This window comes from Centruroides vittatus, unplaced genomic scaffold, assembly GCF_030686945.1.
Source record: "Centruroides vittatus isolate TY-2023 unplaced genomic scaffold, ASM3068694v2 contig_375, whole genome shotgun sequence".
NCBI lineage: Eukaryota > Metazoa > Arthropoda > Arachnida > Scorpiones > Buthidae > Centruroides > Centruroides vittatus.
Window position 1 is genome coordinate 1,812,600 of NW_027122197.1, and position 13,124 is coordinate 1,825,723.

The 13,124-nt window shown below is 40.4% G+C and overlaps 1 protein-coding gene across 1 annotated transcript; it reads left to right on the forward strand.

The window, feature by feature from the left end:
- Nucleotides 1-514: 514 nt before the first annotated feature.
- Nucleotides 515-12,263, forward strand: LOC136975600 (uncharacterized). Its single transcript, XM_067270683.1, has 2 exons — nucleotides 515-1,130; nucleotides 12,097-12,263. The coding sequence occupies exons 1-2, from the start codon at nucleotides 515-517 to the stop codon at nucleotides 12,261-12,263; spliced, it is 783 nt and encodes a 260-aa protein (XP_067126784.1).
- Nucleotides 12,264-13,124: the final 861 nt, after the last annotated feature.

The window sequence follows — 13,124 nt, forward strand, 5'->3', positions numbered from 1 at the left end:
TGACCAAAAAGTTCCCTCCTAATTTTACGGAAGTACACACGTCCAAGATAGGACGCCCCTCGATGTGGGTTCCTGTCCGTGGTGAGGGGACCTCCCAGAGATGGTTTAGAAACTCTTTTTTACCATCGCTGGGATCTGAACGCCCACCCACGTGTTTGCCGTGCGTGGTGTCCCGTATGCCGGAAAGGGGGATCCTGGTAGTTGAGGGGCAACATACCATCCCCAACACACTGCTTTGGCCCCTGCTTCGGATAAACGGGAGGCTCAAATCAGGCTCCGTTTGAGTCAATCGGCTGGTCGTTGAGTCATTGTTGACCTCGGCTTGGAGTCAACCGATCGATGCAGACCGGGCAGACACGTCAGACAAGATGTGCTCTTCTTGACTGCATTGTGAGGGTATAGCTCCTGGGAAACCCTGGTGTGACGGTCTATGGGAGTCTCCCATGTGACGGCATCCCCTTGTTGGACTCCATGGTGGGTGGGGTCACTAGGAGCTGAATATTAATTCTTAAATATGGATCCTAAAAACAACAAACAAGCGACAAAGAACCAGACCTCCAGCCAACCCGCTTACTTAATAGTACATGCAACTGGAGAAAAACCCCTTGCTAAGTGTTCTCCTTTTTTGATTCAAAAGCTATTTGAATCAACCATCGGGCATTTAAAAAAAACGCAAAAATTGAGGTCAGGGGATCTACTAGTAGAAACAGCCTCTCCTCAACAAACAGTAAAGCTTTTGTCAATGAAGACTCTTGGAGACATGGCAATTTCGGTCACACCACACGTAAGTTTGAACTCATCACGAGGTGTGATATCTGAGTTTGACTTAATGTCTGAAGACGAATCAGACATTCAGATCGGCCTCTCAGACCAAGGTGTCACTTCCGTTCGACGCATTTCGATCCGCCGAGACGGCAAGTTGATACCCACAAAACATTTAATCCTCACGTTCAACAACCCTGCATTGCCATCCTTTGTTACAGCCGGGTATCTGCGCTGTGCAGTTCGTCCGTATATTCCAAATCCGCTGCGTTGCTTTAAATGCCAGCGATTTGGACATTCTCAGACGTCTTGCCGAGGCAAAAGCTTATGTGCACAGTGTGGAACTGAAGGTCACGACAGTACTGAATGTAAAAGTACTCCACACTGTGTGAACTGCAAAGATGCCCATCCTTCCTACTCCCGGAAATGCCCTGCATGGCAAAGAGAAAAAGAAATTCAACGGGTAAAAACTGAGAAAAACATATCATATCCAGAGGCTCGTCGCATGGTCACTCCAAGTGCACCTATGCAACAAAAGACATTTGCTGCCGTGTTGAAATCTACTACGACACGTGAGGTTCAAACAGATATTTCTGTATTCCCAAGCGAATCTTTTACACGCCATGCAAGATGCTTATTGATCCCATCTACCCAATCAGAAGAAAAGGAGATCACAAAGACTAAAACCTCTGTAAGTAAATCAGGGGTAACAACCAGAAATGTGGGTTCTAAAAAAGCCAGTAAGAACCCACTTAACAAACAAAGAGTGAAAGCAGCCCTCTCTAAAGTTTCAAAAAAATCAGAAGCTCAATCTGTGAGTGAGTTTTCTGACATATCTGACGAAGAGCCTAATACGGAGGTTACGAAACCAAAGTCACCTCCAAAAGAGAGACCCCCTGTTAAATTAAAGAGGGATACCCTCGCAAAGAATGCTACCTCAAACACATAATGGATTATAAAATAATCCAATGGAACTGTCGTGGTTTCCGCAACAACTTCTCTGACGTTAAACACCTGACATACTCTACCTCATCTCTCTGCGTGGCACTCCAGGAAACACATCTAAAACCTGGAGAAAGAATTTCTTTAAAAGGATTCGATCTTTACCGTAAAGATGACGACAGCCACACCCGCGCCAGTGGAGGTGTGGCTGTACTGGTTTCAAACCGCATCCCGTCTTTTCCGGTACAAATAACAACAGAGCTGCAAGCTGTGGCAGTCAGAATATCTATGGGCGTCACTGTCACAGTTTGTTCCATATACTTGCCACCAGATGTCAGAGTCAATGACGATGAATTGGATGCATTGGTTGAACAGCTGCCAACTCCTTTCCTTTTACTTGGTGATTTCAATGGTCACAATCCAATGTGGGGCAGTCACGACATCAACCGTCGAGGCAGAGCCATTGAAAGATTCATAGGTAATCACCAACTATATTTATTTAATACTGGAGAAGTGACATACTTCCACGCTCCAACAAGAACATTTACTGCCATTGATCTATCATTAGCAACCCCAAATCTGTTTTCAGCGTTTATATGGGAGGTTGGATCTAATCCACTCTCTAGTGACCACTTCCCAATATTTTTAAAATATCGAGGCAGAGAAAGCTGTGAAACAGCCCGTCCACCACGCTGGAAACTTGAAACGGCAGATTGGCCTGCTTTTTCCTCTTTGGCTAACGTCACTGAGGAAATGGTCAATACTGCTGATATCAATGATGCAGTCGAAGTTGTCACTTCCAGTATTATTCAGGCAGCCGAAAAAACAATGGGGATAACATCAACCAGATATCCAAAACATCCGAAACCATGGTGGGATCAAAATTGTGAGGCAGCATTTAAAAAACAAAAGAAAGCATGGGGGATTTTCAGAAGATACCCCACTGCTGAGAATTTGATAGCTTTTAAAAAAGCAAAGGCAAATGCCAGAAAAATAAGGAGGCAAAGCCAAAGGGATTCCTGGAGGAAGTATGTTTCTAGCATAACATCTTCCACCAGCTCAAAAGCAGTCTGGGATAAAATCCATAAAATCAATGGGAAATATGCTTCTCACTCTCTGTCCATGCTGGAAAATAATGGCACAATAATCAGTGACATAAAAGGTATTGCTGATTTGTTGGGTGAAACATTTTCGTCTTCATCCAGCAATATTATGTATACAACAGATTTCCAGGCTTATAAAGTCCAAAGTGAAAAACAATATCTAAACTTCCACTCTCCATCTAATGAGGAATATAATGTGCCATTCAGCAGAATAGAACTATGTACAGCAATCTCTCGCTCGGGGAATACTGCTGTAGGGCCGGATAAAATCCATTACAGCATGATTAAAAATCTGTCAGACAATTCTCCTTAGTAACCTTCTAAATCTGTTCAACAGAATATGGACAGAACATACTTTTCCTGACTCTTGGAGGCTATCTATCATAATTCCCATTCCCAAGCCAGGTAAAGACTGCAAGAATCCCTCTAATTATAGACCAATTTCTCTGACTAGTTGTCTCTGCAAACTTTTCGAGAGAATGGTAAACAGACGCCTGATGTTCCTCCTAGAGGAAAAGAACTACTTTTCACCACATCAGAGTGGATTTCGTAGGAACAGAAGTACCACAGACAATCTAGTAAACCTTGAAACATCTATACGCGAAGCGTTTGTAAGACGACAGCACTTAGTGTCTGTGTTTTTCGATATAGAGAAGGCTTATGATCGCTGCTGGCGATATGGAATACTCCGTGATCTGCATGAATTTGGACTGCGGGGTAATCTGCCAATTTTTATAAAAAACTTCTTGCAGAATCGAAGATTCCAAGTTAGGATGGGCAACACTTTGTCTAGGCCTTTCACACAAGAAGAGGGTGTTCCTCAAGGTTCTATTCTGAGTGTGACTCTGTTCCTAATCAAAATTAATAGCATAGCTAAGTGTCTTCCTCCCAGTGTGAAACACTCCTTGTATGTGGATGACTTTCAGATCTCCTGTCAGTCTACTAACATGAGTTTTATTGAAAGACAACTGCAAACCTCCCTAAATCGCATAGACAATTGGTCCAAGATCAATGGTTTTACTTTTAATGCAGAGAAGACCTCGTGCATCCACTTTTGCCGAAGGCGTGGTTTGCACCTGGACCCTGAAATTCACCTAAATGGGGTTAAAATCCCAATGGTCAATGAAGCAAAATTTTTGGGTGTTGTGTTTGACCATAAATTGACGTTCTTACCACACTTGCGCAATTTGAAGAGTAGATGTTTAAAATCTCTGAACCTTTTAAAGGTATTATGCTGCTCATCCTGGGGAGCAGACAAATGTTCGATGCTCAGGATATATAGAGCCCTCGTTCGCTCTAAGCTGGATTATGGATGTGTTGTTTATGGCTCTGCGCGAGAATCTACTCTTCGGATGCTGGATCCAATCCACCATCAAGCATTGCGTTTGTGCACTGGTGCATTTCGAACTTCTCCTGTTCAAAGTTTGTACGTGGATGCTTATGAGCCTCCACTATCTCTCAGGAGAGAGCAGTTGTCTTTGTTCTATTACATTAAACAGAAATCTCTGGCTAAACCTTCAGTTTATTGTAGAGTATCAGATACTCAGCTGAAAAGATTATTTACAGCTCGCCCAAGTTGTGTCCCTACATTTGACATTAGAATGGAGAATGTAAGCAGCACGATTGACCTGGACACAAGCAACATTTCACAGGTCGAGGTCGATAATATATCACCTTGGTCAACTCCTGTGATTAATGTTGACTTTAGCTTAAAGCAGTTTCCTAAGGAATCCACCCCGGACTACATCTATAGGCAGCACTTTGCAGAAATTCAACATTGTGACAGGAATTTAATTCCTATTTATACTGATGGATCGAAATCGGTTGATTACGTTGGCTCAGCCTTTGTCTGCCAGGATGAGATCGTGGCAGAACAAATCGCATCGAATTCTTCCATCTTTACTGCAGAGTTGCAGGCTATTTACCTAGCCTTAAAATATATAATTAGTAAAGGTCATCGTCGCTGTGTTATTTACACTGACTCAGTTAGTGCACTTCAGGCTTTGATCTCACATGAACCTAGTTCTCACTCTATAGTGATTAAAATTCGCAAACTGTTTTGCCATCTTATTGCGAGTAATATTTTTGTAAAATTTTGTTGGGTCCCAGGCCTTGTAGGTATAAAAGGGAATGAAGCAGCTGATGCAGCTGCAAAGTCAGCAAGTCTTTCTCAGCATACAATGTTTATTGAAGGAGGTGACTTGAAGCTAGTTGTTAAAAAACGACTAGAGGAGAGATGGCAAAATGTGTGGAACGCACAATTCCACAATAAACTACACGAGATCAAACTTGTGATAGAAAATTGGACACAGAAGAAACCTTATGACAGGAGATCTGAGGTCATTCTTACTCGTTTGAGAATTGGACACACTCGACTGACTCATGAATACCTTCTGACGGGTGATGACCAGCCTGTGTGTCAGTATTGCAATTGTACTGTAAGCGTTAAGCACATACTGAGCAATTGCACTGCCTCTGAAAGGATTCGTAGGCAGCATTTTGGAAATGCAAGTTTTAAAGAGATTTTGGGCCAGAGGCCAAATGTTGATAAATTACTGAACTTTCTAAAAGTTACAAATATTTATAAACAGATTTAGTTGTTTGTTTATTTTATATTTACACCTTGTTACTATATACATTTTAATTGTTATTTATTTTTGTTATCGGTTCTATGTTTATTGTTTTTATCTGTTGTTTTATTTTGTTCTATTTTATTCTATTTAATTTTGTTATTTATTTATGTATTTATTTACACCATGTGTTGTGGCGCAGCTTGGCCTGTGTTGCCTTTGTGCCAAAAAACTATTACCAACCAACCAACCAACCGTTTTTCTTGTTGATTGTTTTTTTCAAAATAAATTTATTTTAATAATAATTATTATTATTGGCTTCTATTCCAAAACAACGAGAAAAAAATTTCTTTTCCCCTTTTTGCACAAATTCTAGACCTATTTTCGAAGCTTTACAGTTTGATAAAAGTTTAATGCAATTTGCGGGTCGTTACACAAGAACAAGAAGAAGAAAAACAATATGGCTGACGCCCTTGGCCGTTACAAAAAACTCTCGTCTCCAAACGTTTTTAAATTATCATTTTTTCTTTTCACAAAAAATACGTGGCGCTCGAGGCGGCAACAATATGAAATAAAAACTTAAAGTTTGTTTTTATTGACAACAAAAAGTTTTTAATTTATAATTTTTCTAAAATTTCATTCAATATTTCATGGAGTTTTTCGCGTTCTTTCCTCTCTCCTCTCCTGTATTTCTATTCTTAAATGACATAAGACGTTGAGCAACTCGCTCTCTCTTTTTCTCTTACGAGAACTGTTATTAGATGAAGAGGGCACAGGAGATTGGGTTAACGAGGCAGACGTGGGAGTGGAACTTGAGTGAGGATTCACTCTCATTCCATCTGTGTTGCTACTTGTAGCAACAGGGGATATTTTCAGCCGTTACCCAATGGCATCATCCATTAAGGAATAAAATTCCCAATGTTTCCGCTTGTTACCGGGTTGGGAATTATGAAGTTTTATTTTTTAAATGTTTTTTTCAGCCCTCGCCATTTGGTGTCAACCTGGGCTGGAGTCACTGAAAACCCCTCTTCATTTAATTTATTAGAAATCATCCTCCATATTTATAATATTAAAGAAGGTTGTTAGAAATTATTTATGAAAGGTTCATACGTAGAATGTTAATTTGGCAAACAGTACAACCTGAATATTAGTGTACTGAGATAATTCAAATTTCTTTCTATGTTCATTGTACAATGATATTTATTCAATGGTCCTGGCTTTGGGCCACTGGAAGCCACAGGGTTCCTCTATAATAAAAGATAAAAAATATTTAGCATATGGAGCCCTTATTATAACAGATTAAAAACTCTAAATTTTTTTAACAATCGGCACTAATTACATCATAATCTTAATTTATCGGTTTATACTTTCAATGATTTCATTTGAAATCAAAATTTGGCTTACCAGTAGGGATACTCAGTCCAACTGATGCAGTTGAAATAGAAGCCAAAGCCAATTCTCTGGCATAATTTACATCTATATCGAAGTCCTCTGTTATTGACATAGGATTTATGATTATACACTTTTAGGAATTGCTTTTTAATTTTATCTTACCTGCCATCATCTTCACTAACTCGTAATTTAACTTCTTTTCTGTAAGGTAAAGTCACAGTAACATCATACATGGACGCCGCCATCTTAGAGCAAATGCCAAGCTCGTTGTAAATTCTCCGAGCACGCCGAGTTCACTAGGAATGCTAGCAATGATGTCATGGGTGCGAAAAATATACAGGCCGAGTGCGCTAGGGGCGAGATCAGAGCTAAAAGTAAACGCACCCTATGATATCACCTTAGGTATATGTAAAAAGCCTTCTGATTGCTCCAGAGTGGGACACGTAGGTGAAGCGGACTTCCGGTTGATTGATTAGTTGAAGTTTTTTGGTGCAAGAGCCACCACTGCCAAGCTGCGCTATGCCGAATGGTTAATTCTCTAAACACTATGTATATGTATATATTATATAAAATAACAACATAAAAACATCAACGAGTATATACACAATTAAAACGACCTAACAACAAAACACAAGAAAGTAAAAAACAAAAAAAAAATAAATAGTTAAATCTCTTTGTACAAAATTTCTATCGTAGGTTTGATCTCATGTAGTTTATTGTGGACTTGTGCATTCCACATATTTTGCCATCTTTCCTCTAGTCGTTTTTTAACGACCAGCTTCAAGTCACCTCCTTCGATAAACATTGTATGCTGAGAAGGGCTTGCTGACTTTGCAGCTGCGTCAGCTTCTTCATTTCCTCTTATACCTACATGGCCTGGGACCCAACAAAATTTTATAAAGAAATTCCTCACAAAAAGATGGCAAATCAGCTTACGAATTTTAATCACTATGGAGTGAGAACTAGGTTCATACGAAATCAAAGCCTGGAGTGCACTAACTGAGTCAGTGTAAATCACGCAGCAACGATGACCTTTCCTATTTATATACTTTAAGGCTAAATAAATAGCCTGCAACTCTGCAGTAAAAATGGAAGAAATCGGAGCTATTTGTACTGCCACAATTTCGTCTTGGCAAACAAAGGCTAAGCCAACATAGTCATCCGATTTAGATCCATCAGTGTATATAGGAATTAAATTCCTGTCACAATGTTCAATTTCTGCAAAGTGCTGTCTATAGACATAGTCTGGGGTGGTTTCTTTGGGAAACTGCTTTAAGCTTAACCCCAGCGATTAATGTGGATTTAACCAAGGTGAAATTCTATTAACCTCAACCTCAACCTGTGAAATGTTGCTTGTGTCCAGGTCAATCGTGCTGCTTACATTCTCCATTCATATATCAAATGTAGGAACACTACTTGGGCGAGCTGCAAATAATCTTTTCAGCTGAGTATCTGATACTCTACACTAAACTGAAGGTTTAGCCAGAGATTTCTGTTTAATGTAATAGAACAAAGACAAGTGTTCTCTCCTGAGAAATAGTGGAGGCTCATAAGCATCTATGTACAGACTTTGAACAGAAGTTCAAAACGCACCAGTGCACAAATGCAATGCTTGATGGTGGATTGGATTCAGCATTCGAAGAGTAGATTCTCACACAGAGCCATACACAATACATCCATAATCAAGCTTAGAGCGAACAAGGGCTCTATATATTCTGAGCATTGAACATTTGTCTGCTTCCCAGAATGAGCAGCATAATACCTTTAAAAGGTTTAGAGCTTGTAAACATCTACTCTTCAAATTGACCATAAATTGACATACTTGCCACACTTGTGCAAACACAACACCCAAAAATTTTACTTTGTTAATTAACTATTGGGATTTTAACCCCATTTAGGTGAATTTTGGGGTCCAGGTGCAAACCACGTCTTCGGCAAAAGTGAATGCACGAGGTCTTCTCTGCATTGAAAGTAAAACCATTGATCTTGGACCAATTGTCTATCCGATTTAAAGAGGTTTGCAGTTGTCTTTAAATAAAACTCATGTTACTAGACTGACAGGAGATCTGAAAGTCATCCACATACAGAGAGAGTGTTTCACACTGGAAGGAAGACAGTAAGCTATGCTATTAATTTTGATTAGGAACAGTGTCACACTCAAAATACAACCTTGAGGAACACCTTCTTGTGTGTAAAGCCTAGATAAAGTGTTGCCAATCCTCACTTGGAATCTTCGATTCTGCAAGAAGTTTTTTATAAAGATTGGCAAATTACCCTGCAATCCGAATTTGTGCAGATCACGGAGTATCCTGTATCGCCAGCAGCGATCATAGTGTCTGTGTTTTTCGATATAGAGAAGGCCTAAGTGCTGTCGTCTAACAAAGGCTTCATGTGTGGATGTTTCAAGGTTTACTAAATTGCCTGTGGTACTTCTGTTCCTACGGAATCCACTCTGATGTGGTGAAAAGTAATTCTTTTCCTCTAGGAGGAACATCAGGTGTCTGTTTACCATTCTCTGAAAGAGTTTACAGAGACAACTCGTAAGAGAGATTGGTCTGTAATTAGAGGGATTCTTGCAGTCTTTACCTGGCTTGGGAATGGGAATAATGATTGATAGCCTCCAAGAGTCAGGAAAAATATGTTCTGTCCATATTCTGTTAAACAGATTCAAAAGATTACAAAGGGAATTGTCTGACAAGTTTTTAATCATGCTGTAGTGGATTTTATCCAGGCCTACAGCGGTATTCCCCGAGCGAGACATCGCTCTATGTAATTCGATTCTGGTGAATGGCACATTATATTCTTCATTAGATGAGGAGTGAAAGTTTAAGTACTGTTTTTCACTTTGGGCTTTATAAACCTGAAAATTCCTTGCATACATCATATTGCTGGATGAAGCCGAAAACGTCTCACCCAACAAATCAGCAATACCTTGTATATCACTGATTATTGTGCCATTATTTTCAAACATAATAGGAAATATGCTTTTCATTCCCTGTCTAATTTTATGGATTTTATCCCAGACTGCTTTTGAGCTGGTGGAAGATGTTATGCTAGATACATACTTCCTCTAAGAATCCCTTTGGCTTTGCCTCTTTATTTTCCTGGCATTTGCCTTTGCTTTTTTAAAAGCAATCAAATTCTCAGCAGTGGGGTATCTTCTCAAAATCCCCCATGCTTTCTTTTGCTTTTTAAATGCTGCCTCGCAGTTCTGATCCCACCATGGTTTCGGATGCTTTGGATATCTGGTTGACTGTTATCCCCATTGTTTTTTCAGCTGCCTGAATAATAGTCGATGTGACGGCTTCAACTGCATCATTGATATCAGCAGTATTGACCATTTCCTCAGTGATTTTAGCCAAAGAAGAAAATGCAGGCCAATCTGCTGTTTCAAGTTTCCAGCGTGGTGGACGGGCTGTTTCACAGCTTTCTCTGCCTCGGTATTTTAGAAATATTGGGAAGTGGTCACTAGAGAGTGGATTAGATCCAACCCCCATGTAAATGCTGAAAACAAGTTTAGACTGGCTAATGATAAATCAATGGCAGTGAATGTTCTTGTTGGGGCATGGAAGTATGTAACTTCTCCGGTATTAAATATATACAGTTGGTGATTGCCTATAAATCTCTCAATGGCCCTGCCACGACGATTGATGTCGGGACTGCCCCACATTGGATTGTGACCATTGAAATCACCGAGTAAAAGGAATGGAGTTGGCAGCTGTTTAACCAAGGCATCCAATTCCAATTCATCATCATTGACTCTGACATCTGGTGGCAAGTATATGGAACAAACTGTGACAGTAACGCCGATTGAAATTCTGACTGCCACGGCTTGCAGTTCTGTTGTTATTTGTACCGGTAAAGACGGGATGCGGTTTGAAACCAGTACAGCCACACCTCCACTGGCGCGGGTGTGGCTGTCATCATCTTTACGGTAGAGATCGAATCCTTTTAAAGAAATTCTTTCTCCAGATTTCAAATGTGTTTCTTGAAGTGCCACGCAGAGAGATAAAGTAGACGATGTCAGGTGTTTAATGTCAGAGAAGTTGTTGCGAAAACCATGACAGTTCCATTGGATTATTTTATAATCCATTATGTGGTTGAGGCAGCATTCTTTATAAAAGTATCCCTCTTTAGTTTTACAGCCGATTTGCCTTTTGGAGGTGAGGCTGGTGGTGTAACCACCTTATTAGTCTCCTCATCTGAGAAGTCAGAGAACTCACTCATAGACTGAGTCTCTGATCTTTTAGATTTAGAGAGGGCTGATTTTAATTTTTGTTTGTTGAGTGGGTTCTTATTAGCTTTTTTTGAACCCACATTTCTGGTTACTACCCCTGCTTTAGGTAGGGGTGTTCTTTTCTTTATACTCTCCTTTTCTTCTGTTTCTTTGGATTGAGTTAATAAACATCTAGCATGGCAAGTGAGAGATTCATTTGGTGAAACGGAAATGTCTGTCTGAACCCCACGTGTGTTTGTGGACTTCAAAACAGCAGCAAATGTTTTCTGTTTCACTGGTGCACTTACAGTGACCATGCGCCGAGCCTCTGGGTAAGGTATGTTGTTAACTGTTTTTAGGCGTTGAATTTCTTTTTCTCTTTGCCATGCAGGGCATTTCCGGGAATAGGCAGGATGGGCATCCTGGCAGTTCACACAGTGTGGAGTACTTTTACATTCAGTACTGTTGTGGCCTTCAGTTCCACACTGTGCACATAAGCTTTTGCCTCGGCAGGAGGTCTGGGAATGTCCAAATTGCTGGCATTTGAAACAACGCAGCGGATTTGGAACGTATGGTCGAACTGGGCATCGAATATATCCCGCAGTAACGAATGATGGCAATGTTGGCTTTTCGAAAGTGAGAATCAGATGTTTAGTCGGTATCAGCTTGCCATCACAACGGATTGAGATGCGTCGGACAGCAGTGACACCTTGATCTGCAAGACCGATCTGGATGTCTGATTCATCTTCAGACATCAGATCGACCTCAGATATCACACCACGTGACGAGTTCAAACTTGTGTGTGGTGTGATAATGACAGTTATGTCTCCTAGAGATTTAGTTTTTAAAAGCTTTGCTGACTTTTGAGGAGAGGCTGCGTCTACAAGTAAATCTCCTGACCTCCATTTTTGGATTTTTTTAAGATGCCCAATGGTTGATTCAAATAATTTTTGGATCAAAAAGGGAGAACATTTGGACAGAGATATTGTTCATGCTACGGGAGAAACAAGGTAAGCTGGTTGGTTGGTAAAAGTAAAATCCCTTGGTGGTGATGCATTGGTGCATGGTGTTTTAGATTTTATTGAATCCATATTGAAAAATTATTATTCAGCTCCCGGTGACCCCACCCACCATTGGGCCCAACAAGGGGATGCCGTCACATGGGAGATTCCCATAGACCGTCACACCAGGGTTTCCCAGGAATTATACCTTCAAAATGCAGGAAAGAAAGAGCACATTTTGCCTAACGTGTCCACCCGGTCTGGATTGATCGGTTGACTCCAAGCTGAGGTCAACAATGACTCAACGACCAGCCGATTGACTCAAACGGAGCTTGATTTGAGCCTTCTGTTTATCCGAAGCAGGGGCCAAAGCAGTGTGTTGGGGACGTTATGTTGCCCCTCAACTACCAGGATCCCCCTTTCCGGCATACGGGACACCACGCACGGCAAACACGTGAGTGGGCGTTCAGATCCCAGGGATGGTAAAGAAGGGTTACTAAACCATCTCTGGGAGGTCCCCTCACCATGGACAGGAACCCACATTGAGGGGCAGACTTCTGGAGAGCAGGAAGTATAAATTAGGGAACACTCACAAATGAGGACACTTACTACTTTCCTCGACGAATCCAAAACAAAAGAAGGTGAGAGGTCTGCAAGAATGTCGGAGTTTTAGGACGGGAGATCAGGAAATAAGAAAGGGAGACCATCTTAAATCCAAGAGTACAATCCGTTTCCATCAAATCAAAATTGAGAAATAGCAACGAGGGACGTATGATTTGTAATGTGAATTACATCCAGGTTTCAAATAGAACTATTAGTTTTGAGGTTTGCTGTTTTAAAATGCTCGGGAGCTCAAGACCGTGTCGCATTCACTTCTAACCTACTGTCATGATGCATTGAAGGTTACTGTATATATTATTTTGTACGGGGAAAGCGTGTATGTATATGTATATATAAATATTGTGAATTTTGTTAGTTTTAAGTCGCTAATTCGTATATTTGTGTAAACTTGAGTGGTAGGAATTATCTCATTGTTACCGTACTGTTTAAAATAAATCTTTTGTTGTCATTTATGTGCATGTGTGTTTGGTCAACGTTTGAGTCCATATATTTATCTATATATATATATATATATATA